This window comes from Gopherus evgoodei, chromosome 2, assembly GCF_007399415.2.
Source record: "Gopherus evgoodei ecotype Sinaloan lineage chromosome 2, rGopEvg1_v1.p, whole genome shotgun sequence".
Lineage (NCBI taxonomy): Eukaryota > Metazoa > Chordata > Testudines > Testudinidae > Gopherus > Gopherus evgoodei.
In genome coordinates, this window is record NC_044323.1 from 47272348 (window position 1) to 47298085 (window position 25738).

A 25738-nucleotide genomic window follows, 5' to 3' on the forward strand; every position below is an offset into this window, starting at 1 on the left:
GATTGGTCCTCTGGTCAGGTGCTTCAGGTGAAAGAGACATTAACCCTTAGCTATCTGTTTATGACAGGAGCAGATATGATTTTTTCATGGAAACATCTCCATTTATTATAGGGAGACATCTTCCATATATTACATATGTGGATATTCAACAAACTTAGATTTTATTTTAATATAACATGAATTTTTAGGCTTGTCAGTGATTAAGTAATTTACTTTATTAGAAACTATTTAAATTTGTAAAGGGTTATGATCAACTTGAAATCTAGTCGTCACAAAAATTTTTCAGTAGTTTCAAATACTACAAGCTACCTCGAACTTCTGCCAACTGTTACGGTGTTGCATTCCTGCTTTTTAAATCTCGCACTCTTGCTTTTTAAATGTTTTTCTTCCCAAGTTGCTGTGTGTAAAACCCAAGCAAGCCACAGGGGAAATTGATTATTTGCTATACATATGAAACTGGTTAAATGACTGTAAATGGTGCTGCCAAATGTACAAAGTGGGGTAAGAGAAAAAGATTTTTTTTCTTAAATACCTTTTAGTTATTGCTAGGCAAAGTTTTATTAGTAACAGAAAAAATTATAAGTGTGATTTTTAAGTTGTTACTTTGAATAACCAAGCATTTGCTGTCACATTATCTTTAAGTTTTTTAGAAAATGTTTAAAAAGTCAGTAACTTTTTATGCTGTTGTTCAAACAGACCATAAATCTTATGAATATATACATCTGATCTAGAATGACTAAGTAATTTCTTCTTTTCTTGATATGTGTCCGATTACCACAATGTCACTATTGAATTGAGGAGTGGTAGTTTAGCAGAACAATTTTTTTCCCCAGGAAAAATCAAATTTACAAAGAAAATAGGAAAGAGAGGGGCATGGTGGTTTATGGCCTGAGTAGCTAAGAGAATTTAGGCATTGCAGGTGGCGATAGTTCAGTGGTGTAACAGCCAGCTTTTCAATTAATATTGCTGAAACCACTCACTCAAAAGTAAGTAGGGTTAGAGCGGCCCTTCCAGAAAGATAAACTGAGTAAAAGGCCTTAAATAGTCTTATCAGATCCAGATGGATGTTGGATACTGTGATTGATTTTAAGTAGTAGTATTTACTCCCAAGTCATTGTGCAAAAATGGATTGCCCTCAGCCTTCTGCAGAACCCCCGCTGCTGTTTGATTACGACCCTTCACTACAGAGATCACTGAAGTTCAATGTTACAGACTACACTGAGGGCATGGCTACACTTGAAACTTCAAAGCACTGCCATGGCAGCGCTTTGAAGTTTCGAGTGTGGTCACAGCGCCAGCGCTGGGAGAGAGCTCTCCCAACACTGCATGTACTCCACATCCTCTACGGCTGTAGCTTGCAGTGCTGGGAGCCGCGCTCCCAGCGCTGTGGCACTGTTTACACTGAGGCTTTACAGCGCTGTATCTTGCAGCGCTCAGGGGTATGTGTTTTTTTCACACCCCTGAGCGCAAAAGTTGCAGCGCTGTAAAGCGCCAGTGTAGCCATGGCCTGAATTTCTGAAAAGTTAATGGATGCAAGATGACTTTTCTTCCTAGAACCCTTTTAGGGACCCTGCTCTCTCTACCCTCCACCCCCAGCAAACACATTTCCAGAGAACAGATGGGCCCCAGTTCATTTTGTAAAGTGCAGCCTTCATCCTGGTGAGCATGGAGGTTTCAAGTGTTAGCCTAACAAACTTGGACAATCCAGTGTTGACAATGGAACACCAAGCTGCTCTTTAAAAGTTTCTCTGGCAGATTTTTAAAGCTGTAGGAAGGTGACAAAGGGGAGAATACTTCATAAGCTTTACTTGGAAGGAGAAACAAAGTTACTGAAATTCAGAGCTAGCATTATACATGAAGATAACTGCATTTCCAAACTTTAGGCTATGTCTGAAGCAATGTTGTGTGTTTCTTTTCAAATAACCCGCAAAGCTTTCTTCACTCTGATTGATGTGTGTCTACAATATTAGCTAGAATATGTTTCTGGGTAATAAAACCGGAGGAAAAGTAACTTTGTAGTAACTAAATGTGGGGGGAGGGGCAGGAAACATTTCAGTTCAGCATGAGTTTTCAGCTGATGTATCATACAAATGTTTTCACCCATTCTTTGTCTCTGCAGAGACTCAAGATTACTGTCAAGAGGAGCTGGTGCAGATGAAGTCATGCTTTCCATTATATGCAAATATATGGAAACTCTTCCACAAAAGAAGTAACACCCAGCAACAGTTACATTTCTTCATTGAAAATTCATGAGATACAGTATATTGATTACATACTGAAAGAATAAGCAATATATATAAGGTGATTAAGTGAAATTTTCTAGCATTTATGTCAATGACCTACTAGTGCCTTTGGTATACACAATTTCTTGTACTATAACTTTTAAATTAAATATTGAAATTAAAAAGGAAGTAACCTGAAAACAAGTATCCTCTTGCAACATTTTCTCTTATTGCAGACCAGTTGCTGCTTTTGAGTGGTCTAGTGCATATTAAGTAAATGGAGTGAGTGTCTACTTATATAAGCAAGCTACACCTACAGTTAAAAAACCCCAAGCCATGATCAAATTGAGTGCCGCCTTGCCATGTCCAATGCAAGAGAGAATTCTACCAGTACTTTACTTAAGAAAATTTTAATGTAAAACTGCACTGAACACCAACCATATCGGCTACCGGAGGCATGCACTTTATCTTAGGTTGTAAGGTCTTTGGGGAAAGGACTTTTTTCTTCAGTGGTTGTACAGTCCTGGTTCACAGTTAAGGCTTCTAGGCACCAGAGTTTCTTATGCCTCATTTCTTAAACTTGTATATTCCATTACTGGAACTGTAATTCTGCTGTCCTTCATTCACCTATAGGTTACATAACTTGCACTTTGTAATATTCAATAGTCAATAGCTCACACACTGCAGAAAGTGGATCTACATATACATCATTCATTTTGAACAGTGGCCATAAGTCTGGTAATATTGCCTTACAATACCTAGTCCTTAGCTAAATGGATACAGTCTGCAGCCAAACTGAGGAAGTTTTACTGCCTGTGTTATACAGGATGATATTCTGGATGATCACAAGTGTCCTTTCTGGCTTTGGAATCTATGATTAACAGCAGTTTACACTGGTTAGGACCTAAATACCAAACAGACAATACCATTTTTTTCTTTTTCTCTAAATATATCAGTCCATTAATATTTGCTCACTATGAATATTGGTTCATCAATGTCAGTTACACTCATTGGAATTGTTTAAACTTGATTAAAATGTGTTTAACAGTACTGTCAATTGTAATTGCTTTAAAGCACAAATGTGACAAATGAAATTTGGTTGGACAAATTAGCATAATTTGTTACAGAAGTCCCTGACATGAAACGTACAGCTGCTTGCAATAAATGTAAAGTTTAGACTTTAAGTCCATCCAGCGCTTTGCTACACATTGGGCTAGCCATATTTGCCATCCTTGCTTGTCAACTGCCCTTCTCTCCAACTCTTCCCAGTTCATGTCGATGTCATTCAGAACTGTCATTTCCATGTTATTCGCGGCCTTCCTCTCTATTTTCTGGCTTCCATTCAAGGGCGGTATTTGATAAGCATTCTTTTTCCATTCTCAGCACATATCCCAGCCTCTGATTTCTTCTTTTGTAGGTTATTTGTGAGAGGGTAACTTGTCCAGTAATTTTTCCGCTATCTCCATTTGTCTTCCTATCTCTCTGTGTTGTTCCTAATATTCTTCTCAGACAATTGTGATGAAATGCATCCAGCTTTTGCGTATCTTCCTTGGTAAGTTGCCATGTCTCACTGCTATATGTTGTGATGGTAGTAACAGTTGCTTTGTACACATTCAATTTTGTCTTGAGAGATTTTTTGAGTCTTCTAAATGCAGCATGTGCCTTCCCGATACTTATTATTTCCTCTCAGCTGGTACCATCTTGGCTGATAGTACTTCCAATATACGCAAAATTGTCCACCTTCTCCAGTTTCTTTTCAATTTTGATTTCTGTCCCTACAGTCCCATTAACATGACTTCAAATTTCTTTGCATTGTATCTCAAACCTATCTTCTCCATTACTTCTTTTACTTGGTTTGTGCATTTTTTTGTAGTCTGCTGGCAATAAATGTAAAGCTTAGTTTTACATTATCCTTGCATTGAATCAAAATTAGTCTTTACATTTATTTCAGCCTTATCTGTACCTTCAGAATTGACTTTGGTCATTCCTCCCACCACTTTTAGATGAGAACAAAACCTTTTAAATGGAAACAAACAAACAAAAACCACAACTGTCAAAACCATCTTACTGCAAAAAAATGCTTTTGATGGGATTATTCCTCATTAACATGGAGAATTTTCATAGTTTAGTCATAAATCATAAAGTATGTTTTAAGGAACCTCCACAGCACTGTGAGGTTAATTCTTTAAAGCAGATATTTCCTTTAAGTATCATGACAGCTAATACAAAAGTACATTGCAACTAGAAATACTTGTATTACTTATACAGTAAAATATCATTCGCATTAAGTGCAAGAGCCATTACTAAAATTACTAATTTTTAAAAAATCCCACCACTACATAATTAAATTTAGAAACAAAAGTAAAGATAATTACAATATACTTTGTGAACAATGGACATTTTGGTTTGCTGGCAGTTCCAAAAAAAAAAATAATAATAATTTTGAGTTGAATCAAACATTTTTGTTTGATCCAGAAAAGAAAGTTAGTTAACATTTGGTTTTTAATAAAATTAAAAGGAAATTTCAAATAGTTGAGTATCAGAGGGTAGCCGTGTTAGTCTGGATCTGTAAAAGCAGCAAAGAATCCTGTGGCACCTTATAGACTAACAGACGTTTTGGAGCATGAGCTTTCGTGGGTGAATACCCACTTCCTCAGATGCATGTAATGGAAATATCCAGGGGCAGGTGTATATATATGTGTGCTAGCAAGCAAGCTAGAGATAACGAGGTCAGCTCAATCAGGGAGGATGAGGCCCTGTTCTAGCAGTTGAGGTGTGAAAACCAAGAGAGGAGAAACTGATTCTGTAATTGGCAAGCCATTCACAGTCTTTGTTCAATCCTGAGCTGATGGTGTCAAATTTGCAGATGAACTGAAGCTCAGCAGTTACTCAGTTACAGCAGTTACTGCTGAGCTTCAGTTCATCTGCAAATTTGACACCATCAGCTCAGGATTGAACAAAGACTGTGAATGGCTTGCCAATTACAGAATCAGTTTCTCCTCTCTTGGTTTTCACACCTCAACTGCTAGAACAGGGCCTCATCCTCCCTGATTGAGCTGACCTCGTTATCTCTAGCTTTGCTTGCTAGCACACATATATATACACCTGCCCCTGGATATTTCCATTACATGCATCTGAGGAAGTGGGTATTCACCCACGAAAGCTCATGCTCCAAAACGTCTGTTAGTCTATAAGGTGCCACAGGATTCTTTGCTGTTCAAATAGTTGTTTCAAACAGAAATATTTAGTTTAAAAAATGTCAAAACTCAAGAATTTTTTTTGCCAAAACAATTTGCTGAAATCAATGCAAATTCACAAAGTGTTGTGGTCAACCCAAAACTGCACTTTTCACCAATAGTTTGGGTTGAAAAACGTTACTCAGCTCTAATACTTGTGCATTTGACAAAATACTAACAAGTGTACTAAAGTTTTCCTATAGCATCCACCTCTGTAGTGAGTAAATGCAGAGTATTTTATGACCATAAGACAATATCATAGCACTCAAATATTTGCTGATATAGGGAGACACTAACATTTTTGTTATGAATTGTAAGGCATTCTAAGTAATTATATTTTGTTGTATCTAAAGCTATCCAGAGGCCAATGCTTATTTCTGAGTGGTGTTAATTTCAATGGAATAAATGGGCCCAGAAAGTCACAGCTGTTAGTGATCTTGTCATTGTACAACAGTCAAAGATTGTTTAGGCCAAGGGGTTGAGCAGAGACCTGAGCCAGCATGTCAACAACCACCATTAAAAAGCCATCCCTTTATTAAAGATACAGAAAAGGAAATGATAGAGATTTGAAATGTAAAGTATTAAGTGAGGTTTTCATTTTAACACTATCCCTTTCGATTTAGCTGCAGACAGTTTTATAGAGAATGCACCTGGCTTTACAGATGTTTAGATGGTATTAAAGATGGTAACAACTGTTCTTTTTTATGGAAAAGAGAAAGTCTTTAAGGAACCCAAAAGGGGGTAATAGGAAGATTAGCCCATCTTTCTTTCTTTTGTCCACCAGCTAGGCCTAGTTTTTTACACCAATTTTGATCCATTAATTTCATATTCCATTTGCTTTTTCTTACCAGTCACCACCTTAGCAATCCTTGGGTGGTACACGAATACCCTTTTGTTTAGACTAATAAAATCTAAGTAATTTTATGTTAACAGACTGAGTTGGACTTTTGTTATCTTGAACAACTTAAGAGTCCAGGCCTCTACACAACACGGGCTGCAATACATACTCTCCCTCTAGATAGTCTCCTTACATCTAGTATCCTCTATATAGTGAAATATTCCTCAATAAAGGGTAATTCCATTTCTACAGAAGTTCTGTCTTAACCTTTTCCAAATGAATGGCTGGGCTTCTGACTCAGATCTTCACACTGCACACTTACTTCTGTTAAAAGGCCAACACTTCATCTATTGTTCATCTTTATAATTTAAAATGCACTGGTAAAACCTACTGAAACACATAATTTGTAACCTACAGCCTTCTATATGAGCTGCACTATCTTAACTGAATCCCAGCCCAGTAGTTTCAGGCTATGAGAGATATCAAAATAACTAAGCTCTTAAAGTTGAGGCACTCTAGTGTGATTAAAAATAAATTTACCCTTTTCACACCTCATTTCTCAGAGATGCATCATTTAAAGTACCCCATACTGATGCCAGAAATATAGTACCAGCAATCTCTGGTTGGAGTGAGGAAAACCATGAAGTTCTCATGCATTCCAAGGAATCAGGCCATCCCTGTACTACTTATACATTATACAAAAAACTTTTTTCTAATGCAGCATACTGAGAACTTTGGCAACCATAGCTGATTAAAGGAGTTTGTTTTTTCCCCTCTGTGACAGATTCTCCCCAGGGTGCCACCTGGAACTGGGATACCAATGAACTCTCTGACCCACCAGCCAGGGCTCCCTCTCACATTGTGCTGTTGTGACAAGCTGCAGCCATGCTCCCAGTCTTACATTTCCCCCAGCATACACACAGGTAGGGACACACCCAGCTGCATTAGATGCAGGCTCTCTGACTAGCCACTGCATGAACCAACAGTAAAAAGGCTAAAGCCAAGGTAACTCAGCTCCCCAGGCATGCACCCACGCTGGAACATAACCCAAAATTATACCATCCTGCACTGCACAGGGAACTGTACAGCATAAACTCAGAGTTTGCCCCCTGTGGAGAGGCATATCCAACAGCCCCTCTGAGCAAAGATTCCCACACACTTCACTCCAAACTCACTGGTTTAGATAAAGAAAAAACAAGTCTCTTTAGTACAAAAAATAGATTTTAAGTGTTTATAAATTATAGCAAACAGATCAAAGCAGATTACCTAATAAATAAATGAAAATGCAAACTAAGTCTAAGATACTAGAAAGGTAGGATATGAATTAGCAAATTCTCACCCTGGCTGCAGATTAAGGGGCAAGCTGCGCTTGTTTTACAGCTTGGAATTCTGAAGTCTTTCTTACACAGGCTAGAAATTCCTTTAGCCTGTGTCCAGCACTTTCCCCAGTTCAATCATTGTTTCTCAGGTATTTCCAGGAGTCTTCTTGGGTAGGGAGTGAAGAACAACAGATGATGTCACTCCCTGCCTTAAATAGCTTTAGCATATGGTGGGACCCCTTTGTTTCAAGACTTAGTCCCCAGACCAGTTTGTGGAAAAATACTGACATCCCAAGATGGAGTCCAGAGTCATGAGGTCTGGTCACATGTCCTTGTAGAGTCATAGCAGCCATTACTTACAGGCTGTCTGGAGTGTTCCCTGGAAAGCTCACCAGGTGGGAGATAAGCTTCTCCTAAGGCCTATTGTTTTCCTTCATGGCTCACTGCCCTGAATAAGCCCTTCCCAACCAACTATCTAGACTGAAAATGCCTTGTCTACTGGGTGTTACCCAAGTGTAACTCCATTTGAAATACAGATATATAGTATTTATAACTTCAGATACAAAAATAATACATGCATACAAATAGGATAATCATAGACTATTAGAGTGGAAGGGACCTCAGGTTATCTAGTCCAACCCCCTGCTCAAAGCAGGACCAATCTCCAGATAGATTATTACCCCAGTTCCCTAAATGGCCCCCTCAAGGATTGAACTCACAACCCTGGGATTAGCAGGCCAATGCTCAAGCCACTGAGTTATCCCTACCCTCTATCACAATCAGATTCAGCAAATCATAACTTTTCTAATGACATCCTACATGACCCATCTTGCATAAAATATGCTATAATCATATCACTATGAAGATTATGGGGTGCAGCATCACACCCTCCTTCACATTTTGCTGTTCCTTCATGCTTAAAAATACCCTCACTTTTCTCCAAAGATTGCTTCTGCATTCAAAGTATCAGAACTGTTTTTCCTGGAAAACTAATGAGGTTGTAATATCAAGAAAAGGCTAAAACTCGAGCTACAGTTTTCCCAGAAATCAAGGGTTAGGTAGATTAAGTCTTTCATAGACATACCTTTTACTCACCTGTTGAGGTTTAAAACCTACACCTCAAAATCCTGTCAGTTTTAAACAATCTAAGACAATCAATAAAGGCAGATTTTATTATCTGAGGATTCCCACAAAGGCTGAGAAAGGGCAAGAATAAATTGTAAAGCAAGTACTAGTGTACACGGTGTTAGTGCAACACTTCTGGGCAAGGGCAGAAAACAAATATTCCAACATTCATTCAAGCATAATTCAATTATGTTATGTATTGCATACACAATGAGTCCCTGCCATATAGGTAGTTGTATGCACTAGGCACCAGGAGAAAAAAATAAAGTAGTCTATGTAGTGAAACTGTTCACATACTGTCTGATAACCAAAGAGACACTGCAATAACATGAAGACAGTAGTCAGGCTGGACAGCTGCAAGAGAATAGGGGAAGGGCTATGTTAGCCCTAGAATGATAAAGGCCCTTTTCCCTATAAACTGAGGGGTTACCTCAGTGCAACTAGGGACACCTTAGTTCAATGAAGGGCTGCCTGAGACAATTATAAACCCCATTTCTGGTGAGAGAGGGGGCAGAGAGACAAGTTGTTGCAGGGCTAGTGGTAGCTGGAAAATAGGCTTCTCCAGGTTATGAGGCTGCTCTCCTCCTGGCAGGGGAAACAACTGAACTGAATGCCTGTTTAGGGGAAGGATTGGTACCCCGGGGCCAATAATGGGACAACATCCTCCCCAGAGACGGAATAGGAAAAGGTATCCTCCTGTATTTTGTGTTTGTGAATTTGTCTCTTGTTTGGAGCACTCTTTGGGCCTGCTCCAAAGCCTTCCTTGAAAATACCGATAAATAAAAAGGGAAAGAAACACTGTCCAGAGTGGGGCTGATTTACTGCAGGTCGTGCCATCAAGAAAGGGGGAAACGCTAAGCCTGGCAAGACAGAGGAGGTAAAAAACTCTGGAGGTCAGAGGCAATGTAGTCAGATTAATGCTTGTAGTATCTTAGCTTGAGGGGTGGTAACGCTCACTCCCAAAGACTACAATATCTACAAATGGAATAGTCAGTGTACTTTAATTCCTGAAGGCAGATTTATCTTAAAAATCAAGGGTTCCTTGGACAGAGGGCCATTGCAATATTCTCGGCCTTCTGGCTAAGAGAGGTGAAAACATTACCTATAGTGATACAAACACCAATCCTTTAAAGAAGGAGGATGTGTTACATAAGAGTCAGTATTTCAAGCACATTATGTTTGTGTAAATTTTTTTAGATGTTTGACAACAAAAAAATTTCAAGCCTACTCAAACTATAGTTGATGAATTCTTTTGCAGACTATCTAGAATTAAGTTGCTTCAAACATGGCAGATAAGAAAAATACAATCAAGTTGCCAAATATGGATTATAAAAGTAACTACCCAGACTAATATTAGTATGATACTTAAATATTCAGAATGCCCCTCAGTTAGCCAGTTGTTTAAATTATTTGTTTTCCAAACAAGGGTAGTTGCATCATTAAATGCTGTTTAAAATACTGAATACTGATTCTAACATCAGCACTTTAAAATCTGCACTTTTGAAAAACCTCTTCGTATTTTATGCTAGGAAAAATTACATAAAATGGAACAAACCTGCAATCTATTTCCAGGAACAAATCCATATGGCTAAGAAATATACCACAGACATGCTTTATTTTTTACATTTTGTAATGGGATAGAGTACTACAAGTCATGGCAACATACTGCAGTAACAGTGAGTCTAGAAAATTTAGGCAAGGATAACAAACACTTCAATCTCTAGAAAATGGTTTCTATTTTGTATGCTGCATTTAACAGTGTAATAGTTGCTAGTCAACAATTTATCTTTAAGAATAACCAAAACTAAGGCTTAATCTTAAACAATAAATAAAAGTACCTCTAACAAAAGAGGTAATTAGTGCTATCTTGCATCATAATACTCTCTAGTATAAAAGCTTATCAATCTGGCTTCACATTTCAAAATAATGCTAAGTAGCTTTAAGAGGTCATTAACTGACAAATGTACGAAGGGTAAAAACCCCAGGGATTCAATAGAATCCGTACGTTTTAAGTATTTAAATATAAAATATAATGAAAAGATGCTATGCAAATATTTGCATCTTGTCCATACTGGTTCCCCAAACTATCAAAAGGCATTTGATTATATTGAATACATCTTAGGACTTGACTACATGTGCTGTGTTCCTTGAGCTGTGCCATTATCTCCCCAGAGGTGGAAGCTAGGTCAACAGAAGAATTCTTCCATCCACCTAATGCTGTCTATAGCAGGGGTTAGGCTTGCATAGCTATGTGTCTCAGGGATGTGAATTTTTCCACACCGCTGAGAAACGTAGCTATCTCGCTGTAAGTTCCCAGGGTAGACCAGCATTACTTGGTCTCAAATTAAAATTAACCAATGTTCTTCCAGTTTAGGTCAGTTAATTCCTCCTAAACCTGCAAGGTGTGTGGGTTTGTTTTTTTTAATTTCATTTTTAAATTCTAAGCCATGATACTTCTAGAAACTTGCCAATCCCGACCCAAAGTGTTACAAGTATGACAGTACTGTACCTGTAGTTTCAGGTGGTTTAATCTGTTACAATAAATCTGTTTAAAAAAAGTATAAGCCTTTTTCATACTTCTATAATCTGCAAATTGCTACAAGCCTGATGCTGAGGTCCTTGCTCAGGATCAGGCCCTACTTTGTTTATAATTTTTTTTACTTTATTAAAAAAGTGAAACCCATTAAAGGAAATTCAAAGTTAAAGGTTCAAATTTTGTCCTGGCAAGAGCATGTTTTTAATTTGTTTGTTTGTTTGTTTTGCATTTCCAAAGATACTTCCCCAAGAAGTAACTTGAGCCAAGATGTAAATATGCATAGGATAGTGGATAACATTTGTTAACCCCAGAAAATGAGATAGGATAAGAAAGCTTCTGGAATGGTAAACATCAAGACAAAATATACATAACAAATGCACTGATATCTAATATAATTTACAATAACCATTTAACCATATTTATCAACAGAGTATGTAAATTTAAGGTCTGTCCTCAGAAATTAAGACCATTTTGTAATTCTGTTTAAGTGGCACAAAAAAAAACTGGATGTAATTTGCATCATCTCAGTTTAATAATCCAGTAAATTACAAAAAAGACAAAGAGTGCAAAGAGCATCATGTAGCACAATAGTTTTGTCTGGCTGCCTCTAGAGAGTGTTTTCAGTCTGCCTATAGTTGCATCTAGAAATCCACCCGTAGAATCAAAGTCAGAGTCCTACAAAAGAGGAGAACATATAGAGACTCATTCTAAGAAAATAATACCATGCTACAATGGACTATTCACAATCACTTCTTGCATTTGTCTTTTCTTCCTATATTTAGAGTATTAAAAAACATTTCAAACCAGCAATAGGAACAGGCAGTTACATCTTGCTAGCCTATAACCAAGAGAAGTCCTCCTTTATGTCCATTGCATCTGATTACCTATTTTCAGGTACGTCTTGCGCAAGTAACCAATTTTCTCTGATTTTCTTGTTTTTGCTTCCCTTCTCCATTTTTTTAAATCAATTCTAGCACTGACATGCCTCCTGTACAGGTTTGTCAAAGCTATACTTTAATTCCTATTGCATGTTTGCTTTAATAGAGCAGAAATAATTAAACTTATCTGGGATCTACCAATTTTGACTGCTCCTTTAAAAGTTATATTCATACAAAGGCCATCTCTACACTTACTGGGGATCAACACTGCTGCAGGAGGTCTAGTGAAGACCCACTAAATCAACCACAGAGCACGCTCTGGTTGACTCTGGTACTCTACTGGAACCAGAAAATTAAAGTAAGAGATGCAGCGTGATGTAGACATCACAGTAAGTCGACCTAAGTTACATCGACTCCAGCTACATTATTCAGATAGCTGGAGTAGTGTAACTTAAGTCAACTTACCCCGATAGCATAGACAAGGCCAAAGTGTTTATATGAGGAAGCACTCCTGCTATAGAAACAGTAGCTAATGGTCAATTTGGAGGATAGAACTGTTCCTCCCTTTTGTCCCTATAATAAAGGAATTAACATTTTTATGGTATGATATAAAATAAGGGATAAATTCTTAGTCCCATCACTTACTATAAAAAATGCCAACTATAAACAAGCATGTGTCTAAATCACTGTAAAAATTCATAAGATTGTTGCTACATACTTACCATGTCGGATAACATTTTATTTTGATTTTTAACTTCTGTTCCAATTTCAATGGAAAGCTATAAAAGAAGTGAGCATTACCATTACTTATATTATTTGAGTCATATAAACCAGATTTGACTATTATATACTGGGAGGAGTCATTCTGGAAGTATCTGTCATCACCAGTTTTTTTCTAGATGTAGTAACATGGATGCTATAAAGAGGCTAGAGAAAAACACCTAGGAAGCAAATTGTGCACAAGTGCAATAAATAAGCTCCTCAGCTCTGGGACACTTGTTACTTTACACCATTCCCCTATGGCAAAGCAGCTTTAACCTGAATGCATCTCCCTGATGTACACAGATCCTCTTCTGGTGATGTAGTGCCACCACCGCATCTACATTTGTGTTGTATTAGTTTATGACAAGAACATATACAGCCTAGGACTGGCATTATTTTATGGTACACATTTTTCTCTGGATTTTTTTTTAGGTTCTCTATGAAGACTGACTCTGGAATCAAATAGTCAGAATAGAGCAAAGGTGTTTAGAGCCTTTTCCCTATTTTTCTCATTTTACTAAGAACCACTCTTCCAAGTAGAAGGAGACATAGCATGAATTACCAGAAAATTAAAAGATATGGGTCAAATTTACATAGCAATAAGCTACTCAAGGGTGCAGTTATCAGGCTATCAGTACACCACTTGGATGGCTGAATGTACCGTCTGTGTTCCTGGCTCTCAGTGCACCTGAAGTATATGGCAACCACCTAACTAATGCACACCTTGGAGTAGCTTATTGCAATATTTTTAACACAGACATGTTGACAGCAGAATTTCAAACTTTCCTACCCAGGGCCACCCAAATGACCTACTTTTGTGTGTCATGATCCCATTCCCATGGTCTTTTGCTGTTTTTGTATAAGGGTACTGTGCAGATGATTCTAAGTGGCACTTATCGGGAGTACCGCATAGTGCTACCAGTAGGGAAGGTGGTTAGGAGTGACAAGCTGTGACAGCAGAAATCAGAGGTTCTCCTTCCTGCCCTTTAGCTCACTCCACTAGATCTTAGCAGTCACTGTGTTTTGGTGATTTTACTTCAAAACCCCAACCACCACTTCTGATGCAACCCCTAGTTCAAAGTATGATTTAAGACGACAGCATTTATTTAAGCTAATCTGTCTCTATGCTTGTCTAACTGGAACTGAATTGCTTAATTATGAGCAACAATCTGAGCAATAAGATTCTAAGGGCTTTGATTCTGTAAAATTCATTGCCTTGCACCACATCTCTAGAAACAGCACCTATAGTGAGGGTTTGGAATGGACTAACTATTGGCAAACTGAAATTTCTTGTTGAGTAGAGTGGATTCCGAGGGTTTTAGTTAGAAAAGGGTTTAAAAATACAGACCTCAGTCTGTAGAACAAGTTAAGATTCCCTAGACAATATGTTTCTTCTTTTGAGGAAATCAGTATGTTACTTCCTATTCCATATTATAAATTCATAAATAGATGTAGTAAAAGTTGTCCAAATCTCAACTTGAAGGACTTGATTGTCCTTCAACTACAGTCTCTGCTAAATACAAGTAGTCTAATTCCTTAAGTTAACAGGAACAAACAAACAAACAAAAACAAAAATTGGTTGCCAGGTCAATTACTGAGCTAAACCCAGGCTTCTAGCTTCCCTGGCCAGTGTGATTCATACTCGAGGAAATGCTGACTCCTAGAGTTGAGAATAAGCAGTAGGTATAGACTCTGCTGTCCTCAACAGGCAAGGAGTTTCATGATTAGCCAAAAAGAACTGCTGGAGCTAAAATCTAAATAAAGAGGAAATCAGCTACACGAATGAATGCACTGCGCTTTTTGACTGGCAATATTTTTTTCTTGTATTCAATTTACGTTGAAAACTTTTACTTATTCCTGCTTCACTGGTTCATAAGATTTTGTGCACTTAATTCACTCCAAGTGATGATGCCACTATAATTCCATACTTACTGATTTTATGGCAGAGACTTTTGTACGCAGACTTTCAGTTAACCTTTCATTTTCTTCTTCGTGTACACTATACCCACTATTGGTATAGCCATAGTTACCAGTAGCTGCTCCTTCACCTTAAAAAAAAAAAAAAAAAAAAAAAAAAAAGACTAGTAAATCAGGTTTACAGACAGGAAATATCATCCCAGCAAAATACAGTATCACAGGGGTCCCACTCCATTTATGGTTACAAATGCATTTCCTTGTGCATCCCTGCAGAATCCTCAAGAATGAGTAAGAGACATTGTTAACATATACAAATTCTCTCAGCCATTTAGAACATTGAGTTAAGCTTTCAATTCAGAAATCGGGAAGTTAAAAGGTTCTTTGGTAACCTTGATTTAACTAAATCATATATCATGACCCAATTTTGCCCTCAGATACAGTAAATTTTTGTATTCTCCACGGAAGACAGCCTGAATGGTAAAAGCATGCCTGAAAGTAGCACTGAGTCCATTGTATATTAAGGTACACATTCCTAATTATGCCATACCTGGAATGTAGGAGTTAAGGTTACTCAGTAAGAGTCTTCATAGTTTTGACTTTGGAATGTTTACATCGTATTATAAAAAAGGAAAAGGATTAACATACAGGCTGCATAATCAGACGTTTACTCATGTGTCTACCAGCAAGAGGCATCTGCCTTGCGGTGGGATGCTGCACTTGGCAAGTCATCTACTAGTTGGATGAAGGAGCTTCAGAGCTGCTGCACAGACTGTCAACTGGCAGATGACTGACTAGTATAGGAGAGTCAGTGCTAAAATCATCAGCTTAGTATGCTCACCTTCTCCCACCTCTAATAAAGGGACTGTCCAATTAGCAGCTAAACAGCATACTGGGAGAGAGATGCACCATGATCCCTGCATTCTCTCCCCTCCACACACACACACCACCCACCACTCAAAGCCTGCAAAGCTAGACTGCTTTTGCTAAGAGGAATAGCAGGGTGAAGCTGGCCAGAAGTAGAAGACATATCAAGGGACGTGGCTGGGTAAAAGCCTGAGTTTCAGGATTGGGAAAGAGAATGATGAAGTAAAACAGGAACAACAACAAAACAAAAAACCTGCTAATCTTTAGAGTAGAGATTGTATTTACTTTCAGCTAGCAATCTAGTTCTTACCATTTATCATGAGTAGCTAAAAATTTCAAATCACACTAAAACTGTTTGAATCTCCCCGACAAATTAATTCTCTCAGTTCATCTTTGAAAAGGTTTTGAGAGAGAGGAGACAGAGCAGTCATATCTACAAAACTAGAATAATGCATTGATATTATCTCTTGACTTATTTCACACTGTACCATAGACAGTAAAGGCACACACAGGAAAACAAGATAACTGATATTATGGATTTATGATATTCCATAATGCCACAGTGGTTTTTTTGTTTGTTGGGTGATTTGGTTTTGTTTTGTTTTGACAGATGCAGAATAAATTTTTTTTTCTCACAAGTTGGCTTGATGACAAGTTTTCAGTTAGGATGAATGAACTGGAAAACTTCCATTTTACTATCGTGTTACTGAAAAACAGGACAATTGATCTTTTTTCTTTTACTTTTTTTGCCAGTCAGATTTGGATTAAGACCAAGTATGGAAAGTTGGCTCAAAAGGAACTTTTTCGCAGAGTTACAAGCATGTGCAAAATATGAGGTTATAACTGAAGTAACCTTATGGTATTCATTACTAAGTGAATATTATAGTAGGGATGTGTTTACAATGGACTTTGATAATCTGTAGCTTGGAGCCAAAGTCCAGTAGTTATACATCAAAAGTCATTGCAAAAAGCAGTCTTTTACAAATGGAATAAGCATTCCCAGCCTTTTTAATAAGCAAACCCCATATTTACATAAACCACAACTTCAAGTGGGAATGGGGTTGTCAGACAGGTATGGAAGAAGCACAAAGGGCAGACTTTTGAAGTTTAAGAAAAATCAATGCCACGTGTGTACTGTCCCACAACACTGTGTGCTGTCATTATGGTAATAGGCAGTATGCAGTAAGCACCACTGTGTAATAGGCAGCTAAAGAAGGGACAGGTGGCTGGAAGCAATGGCAGAAATTCTAGAAATTGTAAGTATTTATAAGAATAGAAGAATTTACCTAGACAACCTCTCTCAATGTGCCTCAATGTGAGGGGGACTGGGTAGGAAAGTAGAAACTGAATAGACTAAATAAAACAGATTTCTCCTAAAATAAAATGTAAGAGTCTGTCAAGAGTTGTGAACTAGGAAGATACAGGATTCACACTTATCTCAAAGTGCACAAAAAATTGGTTTTTTGTTTTTTTTTTGGATTCTTTAAGATCAAATATTCTACTGACTGAAACCATCTACCAAAATAATAGAGCACAAAGTTTAATAACTCTAAGCAAGCTGGACATTTTTTAATGCCATCATAATAGCGACGTAGCCACATGATCAATTTAAGTCACTTTGTCTGGCCTTCTAATAGCTTTTCAACATCAGTTTCATTCAGGAACAGTCTGTTAGTCTGGTACCAAAAAGATGGCAAATACTATAGGAAACACTGAAAAGCAAGCCACTGAATTTTATCAATTTGCAACCTCCTTTTTATGTTGAACACTACCTTCAGTGTACCACAAAATGAGCAATTAGGAGAAGCGTCTGAAGCACTTCAACCTTAGTATACCCATCCAGACACACTTAAATTTGCAGGTCTTGCAGGTGAAGAAAGGGGAAAAATTAAAAGAATCAATATTATAGAGTGAGCTGGTAACAACCCCTATATTTTAATTACTTTGACATCAATGGTCTAATGTGACCCAGGAATGGGTACAAACATCCATTCAGGGAAAGTATGTTCCCATTTAATACTGATCCCATGCCTGAACAGAAAATCAAAGAATACTGTCTGAATTCTAAACTTCTGATGCCTGGGTCACATGACATAAATCTTGTTGATGAAGTATTAATTTCTACTAATCCTAGAAGGTATTGTGGAAGCTCAAAAAATTCTTTTACTATCACCATCAACACCATGGTTGGTTGACTGAAAGATGGATGCCCAAACTTCCCAAAGACTCTGTGGAATTCAGGAACAGTATCTATATTTGCACCCAACTACCATAAGTGTTAAAATGTATAATGAGAATAAACTTTTTTAAAAGCATGACTTTTGATCAGAGACGAGGTGGATAAAAAACAATGATTTTTTTTTTTAAAAGAAATTAAAAAATCAGATTTTTTTTAGAAAATGCTTTTTGAGGGAAAAAACCTATCTAAAGATAATTTTAATTAAGATACATTGTAGCTCAAAGATACCTCATCATGGAATAGGGATTATGAATTCTAATTCTATAGTATGAGACAATATATTCATGTAATGATTAAGAAAAGTTTTGTAAACGAGTTCCAATAGTTCATGTATTAGGGACACTATTTCACGGGGTTCCACAGGCTTCTGTACAGATTATTTAGGTTAATCTTTCTACCTATCCAATGGGACTCAGTGCTCAGTTTAGAAGATACTATCAGAGATGCTTAGTTTTGCAGTTCTCAAACTGTGGATTTGTGTCTCCAGAGGTAACATGCTTGTTAACAGCAAAAATGTTTGTAAATCAATAAATAATATACAGAGGTGAGAACTAACAGACCTCAACTCTATTGTTCTCTGCAAATCTGTGTACACACAGACAATCCCTTAACTCTCTCTAAAAGTGCAAAGTTTCAAAAAATTCAATGAATAGAAGATCGTTGGGGGCGGCATAGATCTGGACAAGGAGAAGAAGTCTGGAGATAAACGTGAGAAGTCATAGAAATACCAGGGCTGCAAGGGACCTCAGGAGATCATCTAGTCCAACCCACTGCTCAAAGCAGGACAAATCCCCAGACAGATTTTTGCCCCAGATCCCTAAATGGCCCCCTGAAGGATTGAACTCACAACCCTGGGTTTAGCAGGCCAATGCTCAAACCACTGAGCTATTCCAGTGACATATGCTTGTTTTGTTAAAATATTATATGTTTTAGTTAAATAAAACAATTTAAATGTCTGTCTGGTGATGTTCTCCTCCTAATTCAGCATGGCAAGAAAATCCTCCAAATAATGATTAACCTGTTGAACTTTGAGATATTTATGAAGTCATTGGGAGGTGAGCTATGTTTCAATTACTTTTGGTAAATTAAATAACCAAAGAATCATTCATTTTCTGATACAGCTGTAAAACTAATTTGAAAAGTTTTCAAAATAGTGTGTACCTTCTAAAACTGTAACCTACATCTATCTCTGAGCTGTGAAGAATATGTATTAAGGTTAGAACAGCCACCAAGAATGCACTTTCATGTAGAAATCCATGATTAAACTGAGTCTTCCTGACTAGTGATTTAAATCAAATCCACCCTGAACAAACAACCATAGGGAGAGGCACTAAACATTTTATTTTAAAAAAGCAACTAGAAGGTGTATTTGGAGCGATCTGACGCTACAAGCTGACCATTCCTTCAGTGGAAATCTAACTTGATTTAATTAAAGAACTAGACCCTCACAAAAAAACCTGAAAGAATTCAGAAGCAGCTATGGAACCTATTACTTAACTAACATGACTGATCCCAAGCACAAAGTATCAGAAACATGGCTGATAGAATAATAGAATTTTTTCTCCTAGCATTTAAAAGTAAAGATCAAGATTTCTACCCCAAATCTTGTTTGCAGAGTACATTGTATCATGCAGTTGCATCATAATTAAGACTCTGTGTTTGTCATGGAGGTCATGGAAGTCACAGATTCCTTGACTTCCTGAGACCTCTGTGACTTCTGCAGGGGCCAGCATGGCTGACCCCGGGGCCAGCCACACAAGGCTGCTGCGGGAACAGCCCCGCAGCCAGCTGCTGCTGGAGTAGTCCAACCCCAGAGCCAGCCGCACCGGCCGCTGCTCTGGAAGCCCCAGGCAGTTGGCCCCAGGGACCACCCGAGTGGTGGCTGCTGCAGTTGGCCCCTGGGGGCCACCTGAGCAGCGGTCCCCGGGGAGACTGGAGCAGCTACAGCTTGGCGGCCCCCCAGAGCTTCCTTGCCCCAACTGCTGGTGCTGCAAGCTCCCCACCTCCAAGATTCAACAGGGGGTATTTATGATACAAGTCATGGACAGGTCACGACTTTTTGTTTCTTGCCCGTGACCTGTATATGACTTTTACTATAAAATACCCATGATTAAATCATAGCCTTAATCATAATGGAAGACTGGAAATAAAATAATAGTCCTAGAGCAGTTGAATTCTATAAATTAAAAAAAATATTGTTGGTATTTCAGTAGTATCTAAGGCCGTATTTGTACTATATGCTTCTTTTGACAGCGTGTAGAGTATGTATTAAGGTGGCCTCCCAACCACCAGCACAGGTTTAAATAGCAGTGTAGATGGCGAGGCACAGCTTAGGTAAGTAGAGTACAGACATGCTTGAACGGTCAGGGTATGAACTCAGATACATATCCTGCATGGCTCTCTACTTGCCCAAGCCATGTCTTCCTGTCTACGTAGCTCTTTTTAGTCATGCACTGTCCCACTGCTTCCCAACTGGAGACTTCCCCTTTTCCTGCCACAAGAAAAAACACCAGCAGTGGGTAAAGACTCTGGCAGGGGGAGGCAGCAGGGAAAGGTTCCAGCAACTCCCCACTTCTAGAACCTTTCCTCACTACAGGTAAGGACTCCAGCAAAGGGGAGGCAGCAGGAAAAGGCTCTGACAGCTCCCTGCTGCTGGAGCCCTTTGCCACCTGAAGGAAAGGTGCTGCTGGAACCTTGCCCTGCTGCAGATAAGGATTCTGGCAGCAGGGGCAGGCTCCAGCAGCAGCAAAAGGCTCTGGCAACCCCCCACCACAGGTAAAGACTCTAGCAGTGGGGAAGAGCTCAGCTTCCCTCTGCCAGAGTCTTTTCTCACTGCAATGAAAGGCTTGGGGACCTGCTTAAGTCTTTCCATGCTGCCCCCCCCCCAGAGTCTTTCACTGACATGTAGCTACACACTGCAGTATGGCCACAGCCTGCTTTTCACTGCACCATGTAGCTACACATACCCTACACGGTGTGTAGTGTAGACATAGCCTAAGGTCTCCAGTCAGGAATCAGGGCTCTGTTGTGCTACTCATGACAGAAACACAAAGATGATCTACTAGCCCAAAGAACTTACAGTCTAAGGCCTTATCTACACTTAAATTTTATACTAGCATAGTGATTTCAGTCAAGAGTGTAGGGATAAAAACTACACACTTGGTGACATAGCTCTGCCAACAACCCGCCCCAGTGTATACGCAGCTATGCCAATAGAAGGCGGCTCCTCTTGGCAAAGGTAAGGTCATGAAGGAATTTATACTTGCAAAATTCACATTTGTTGGCACTGCTGGATCTACCTTAGTGGGCTATCCCGCCCTAGGATCTGTAGTGTAAACACAGCCTATGTAACAGAATCTGTTTTACTACATTCTGAATGGTTTGGTCAAAACCAATAGATCCTAACTACTTAGTAGACTGAGTAATTCATTATTTTATTCTTGTATTTTATTTACATAATTACAGTTTTGTCAATTTGGACTATGTTTTTTCTCATTTACTTAACTTTTCCCCACCATTATAGGGAAAATCCCAACCTTACACAGCAGTGAAAGGACTTAACTGCAACGCGCTGTACAAGTAATAGTGCCTGCCCCAGACAGCAACATGTTCATAACTTCCCATACTCCCTTTTACGTAATCCTTCCAATGGCCAACATTCTTGTTACCCAACATTTAAAGGGTTATTTCCAAGCCAGACTCTAGACACATCTGAAAGTTTGATGCCGGCTGCAGAAGAAGCCTGTCTTCAGGCATGAAATGAAAGGCAAGAAACAGCTACATATAAATTTACAAATACATTTTTCAAGTCAAGGCTCTAAAACAGAGTCCATGAGCTTAGTACTAATAGTATTTTAAATGTATCTTCTTTCACTTTCTGTCAGCAGCAGCAGCAGGGTGGAGGATGCTCTCTACCACAGATTTACATATGGGCCCTGAAATGACTCAGACCTCCCACTTTATGTAAAATAACAATTGCTTGCTCAAGGGTACTGAGGGAAGCTCTGAAACGACGACAACATTCAATCCAGGGGGATAAGGGAAAGCAGCAGCTGCAGTGCTGTGAGTCTGATGAACCATGATCAGCGAAGTGGAAAGAAAAGGACCCCCCGGGCTTCCCCTAAGAAGTAGCTCAGCGCTGGGACTGTGTGTGTCGCTCTGCAGCCTCCCCTCAGTGCCGCTTACTTCACAGGAGTGCACGGGCTGGGGTTTAGCCAGAGACTAGCTCAGGCCACGGGTAAGGAGGCCACAAAAACGAGTCACGCACCGTTTCCGCCCCCTTGCACGGCCCAGACCCTCCTCCAGTCACCCCCCAACTCCCGGTTCCCGAGTCCGAGCCGCTCTGCCCTGCAAAGCCCGGGCCCCTCCCGCAGCCGCCGCTGCCCGCTTACCCAGCCCAGCGCGCCTCATCCCCGCGGCGGGATGGGCAGGGGGCCGGCTCCTCACCCGCTGAGAAAGCGGCTCTGCGCGTCAGCGGCCGAGCTCCGGCTTCCGGTCCCTCCTCGGTCAGCAACCAGCCCAAACGCCACGACATCGCTACCCCACAGCCCTCTGGGTAATGCAGTCCCTCCACGCGCGGGGCCCTTCCGCCCCAGCGCGGGGCATCCTGGGAAGTGTAGTTAACTACTGAAATAATACCTGCAGCTCTGCCTATCTCATAGAGCTGGAAGGGATCCTGCAAGGTAACTGAGTCCAGCCCTCTGCCTCAGTAGCAGGCCCAAGTACTGATTTTGCCCCAGATCCCTCAGTGGCCCCTCAAGGGTTGAGCTCACAAGACTGGGTTTAAGTAGGCCAATGCTCAAACCCCTGAGCTATCCCCTCCTCCTGCTTAGGGGGTGGTTTAATCTCATTTGAAGTTGAGTAATTTCCTGGTACTTGAGTTTAAAGAAAATACTTTTATGAGGCTTATTTATAGATTCTCCTAATCTGAGTGAGGCATTTACTAGAAAAAAGGAGGCTAGACTGGCAGGGGCAGCTCTAGCGTTTTTGCTGCCCCAAGCACGGCAGGCAGGCTGCCTTTGGCACCGGTGGCTTGCCTGCAGGAGGTCCGCTGGTCCCACAGCTTCGGCGTACCCACCGCCGAATTGCCACTGAATCCATGGGACTGGCAGACCTCCCACAGGCAAGCTGCCAAAGGCAGTCTGACTGCCGCCCCCCTGGCTTGCCACCCCAGGCACGCGCTTGGAGCGCTGGTGTTTGGAGCTGCCACTGTACACTGGGTTCTCTAATTCTATAGGAAACTGGCATCCTATGTTATTTTTATTTATTATTTGTATTGCAGTTGTGTTCAGAAGTCCCAGTTCTGAACCAGAGTCCTGCTGTGCTACATACTATACAACTGCATAAAAGAAAGATAGTCCCTGCCCCAAGGAGCTTGCAATTCAAGTATTAGAAGAGACAATGTGATTACAGACAAACCTGGATGCATAATTAGACAATATTGGTCAGTATGATAGGCGGTGGGTCTTTAAAACAAATCATTCTCCTTTTGTGACATGAAAACCCTGGTAATTTCCAGCATTTCCTTTTTCTCTGCCTATCCATTGAACAGATCGGTCAGCTACAGTGCAGCCCAATTTTAGCACATCTTTAAGATGAAATATGGAAAAGACATGTATTTACTTTCTTTGCGTGTAGAATTATTACATGATTTATATGTACAAATAATATTGGTTTAAAATTTCCCTTCCCAAGCACTAGAGTGTAGATTTAAATTTATGAATCAAAAGCCCACCCTAGCTATAGTGTTTGCTTGTAATTGCTTGCCATCTCTCTTTAATAGTCAAGCCATTCTTTACCTCATTTTAGAAACACATAATCAGAATGGGGAGCCTTGTGTATTCCTTTCTGCAGGTGTACACCATATACACAACACCAGCAGGATTAGAGGGAGGCAGTGAAGGTGACAATTTAGGAGGGGACAAAGTAAAGAATGAAGGAGAAAGTAAAGCAGGAGGAAAAGAATAAATTTTCACCCTGTCCAGTACAATCTCCCTTCAGCAGGAGGCAATTTTCCATAAAACCTTACCTGAAATGCTACAGCTCTTATTATTTACTCTATGTATATCTATGCTGCCCATTATTTTAGTGTCTAGGTTTCATCTGCTTCAGTCTAGGAAAAATTATCAGTTCCTTCAGGAAAGGGAACAGTTTTCTCATACTGCTTTTCCCACTTCCATCCAGATCAAATGTGTTTATTTGTGAGAAAGACTTTTAAGTACTTTACTACGCAGAGTTCACAGATGGGGCCATTCCCCAACTTGATTGTTAAACAAAGGTGTTTTTTTAAAGAAGTGATCCAGGACGCAGTTCTTTAAGTGGCAAGATTTGGATTTAGCTTCATCTCTGGCAGTTGTGAAATCCATAGCTAAGGGTCATATTCTGAGAGACCTTTATTCCTGCCCCTTGCAGATTTGAACCATCAGTAATAACATTTTTTTCCATGGTGGGTTGCAGAGTGACAATCTCTGTGTAAGTGCGTCAAACTCAAAAACAGAGAGTGAATTCCGGCCCCCGCTGACATCAGTGGCAAAACTTATTTTCTCTTCAGTGCGACCAGAAGTTCACCCAAAGTCTTTTGCTATGAAATATAACCCCTCTTATATTTTTCTTTTATATTGTACATGATTTGTCTGCTCTGTGATGAGGATCTCCTGGCTGTTTGTGATATTTCTTTATGTCATATTTCCCATTTTCCATGATTTGCTTCTCTATCTTTCTTGTTTTAGGTAGAAAAGGTAGATTTGTGCCATCATGTCCATAACATGCTTATAACATCTAGTAACCATTTATTAATTCTATAAGCCATTTATAAATGGAACGATTATATAAAGTGTGACGAGTAGATACTCTACATTTTCTTATAGCATAAGTAGTGTATAAGATGTTTTATCACACAATGAATGTGTATTTCACTTTGTATTTTTTCTAATTTTATTGTAGTTATATTGCTTAATACACCTCTCTGCGCCTTTTCCAATTCTAATACATCTTTTTTGAGATGAGGTAACGAGAACTGCAAACAGTATTCAAGTGTGGGTGTACCCTGGACTCGTATAACGGCATTATAGTGTTTTCTGCTCTATTAGCTATCCCTTTCCTAATGGCTCCTAACATTCTGTTCGCATTTTTGGCTGCCGCTGCTCATTGAGTGGATGTTTTCAGAGAACTATCCATGATGATTCCAAGATCTCTTTCTTGGGTGGTGAATATAGTGACCAGATAGCCTTCTTATAACTAAAGTATTGTTCATTTTAACGGTAGGAACAAAGCATGTAGGGCTTGTCTACATAGCAACTTACTGCCTGGCAAACTAGGATGTGAATTTACAACCTGGGAGTTTGACACACAATAATATCCTGTGCAGATGCTGCTACAGAACAGTGAAAGTCCTGGAATCTGGCTCAGCATCCTACACTAAGTCCTCCATATATATGTAGTCTGGGATTTTCGCCATGTTACCTGCATGGTTTTCCTATCTATAGGCTTATCGCCTCCGATAGTAGCTTAGGCAAGCCTGGCTTCTTCAGACACCTAATGGATGTCTATCTTAGTTTGCTTCCCTGGATATCTGAACAGCTTCTTGAGAGGGAGCACCTTTTTATACTAATAATTTGTTCTTTTTCTAGATCTCAAGCTCTGTAAATTGGCTGGGGCCAGGAAGTAGAATCTTCACAGCTAATAGTTCAGGCATGGTCTCTTAATAACCCTTAAACATTTAGGCCTTGGCTACACTGGCGCTTTACAGCTCTGCAACTTTCTCGCTCAGGGGTGTGAAAAAAACACCCCCCTGAGTGCTGCAA

The 25738-nt window shown here is 39.5% G+C and overlaps 2 protein-coding genes across 3 annotated transcripts in view; one reads left to right on the forward strand and one right to left on the reverse strand.

The window, feature by feature from the left end:
- Positions 1 to 4648, forward strand: part of LOC115645644 (probable acyl-CoA dehydrogenase 6) — a 154200-nt gene extending 149552 nt beyond the window's left edge. The window contains 1 exon segment of the mRNA XM_030550579.1: positions 2120 to 4648. Within this exon segment, the coding sequence (XP_030406439.1) occupies positions 2120 to 2213 (94 nt within the window). The 3' untranslated portion in view covers positions 2214 to 4648.
- Positions 4649 to 10336: 5688 nt separating this feature from the next.
- Positions 10337 to 22469, reverse strand: BET1 (Bet1 golgi vesicular membrane trafficking protein). 2 transcript variants are annotated; one of them, XM_030550580.1, is made up of 4 exons: positions 22328 to 22469; positions 14849 to 14964; positions 12877 to 12933; positions 10337 to 11951 (listed from the first exon to the last, which is right to left on the reverse strand). In XM_030550580.1, the coding sequence occupies exons 1-4, from the start codon at positions 22344 to 22346 to the stop codon at positions 11796 to 11798; spliced, it is 348 nt and encodes a 115-aa protein (XP_030406440.1). In that variant the 5' UTR covers positions 22347 to 22469; the 3' UTR covers positions 10337 to 11795. The 2 variants fall into 2 exon arrangements, with proteins under 2 accessions (XP_030406440.1, XP_030406441.1); XM_030550581.1 differs by lacking the exon at positions 12877 to 12933.
- Positions 22470 to 25738: the final 3269 nt, after the last annotated feature.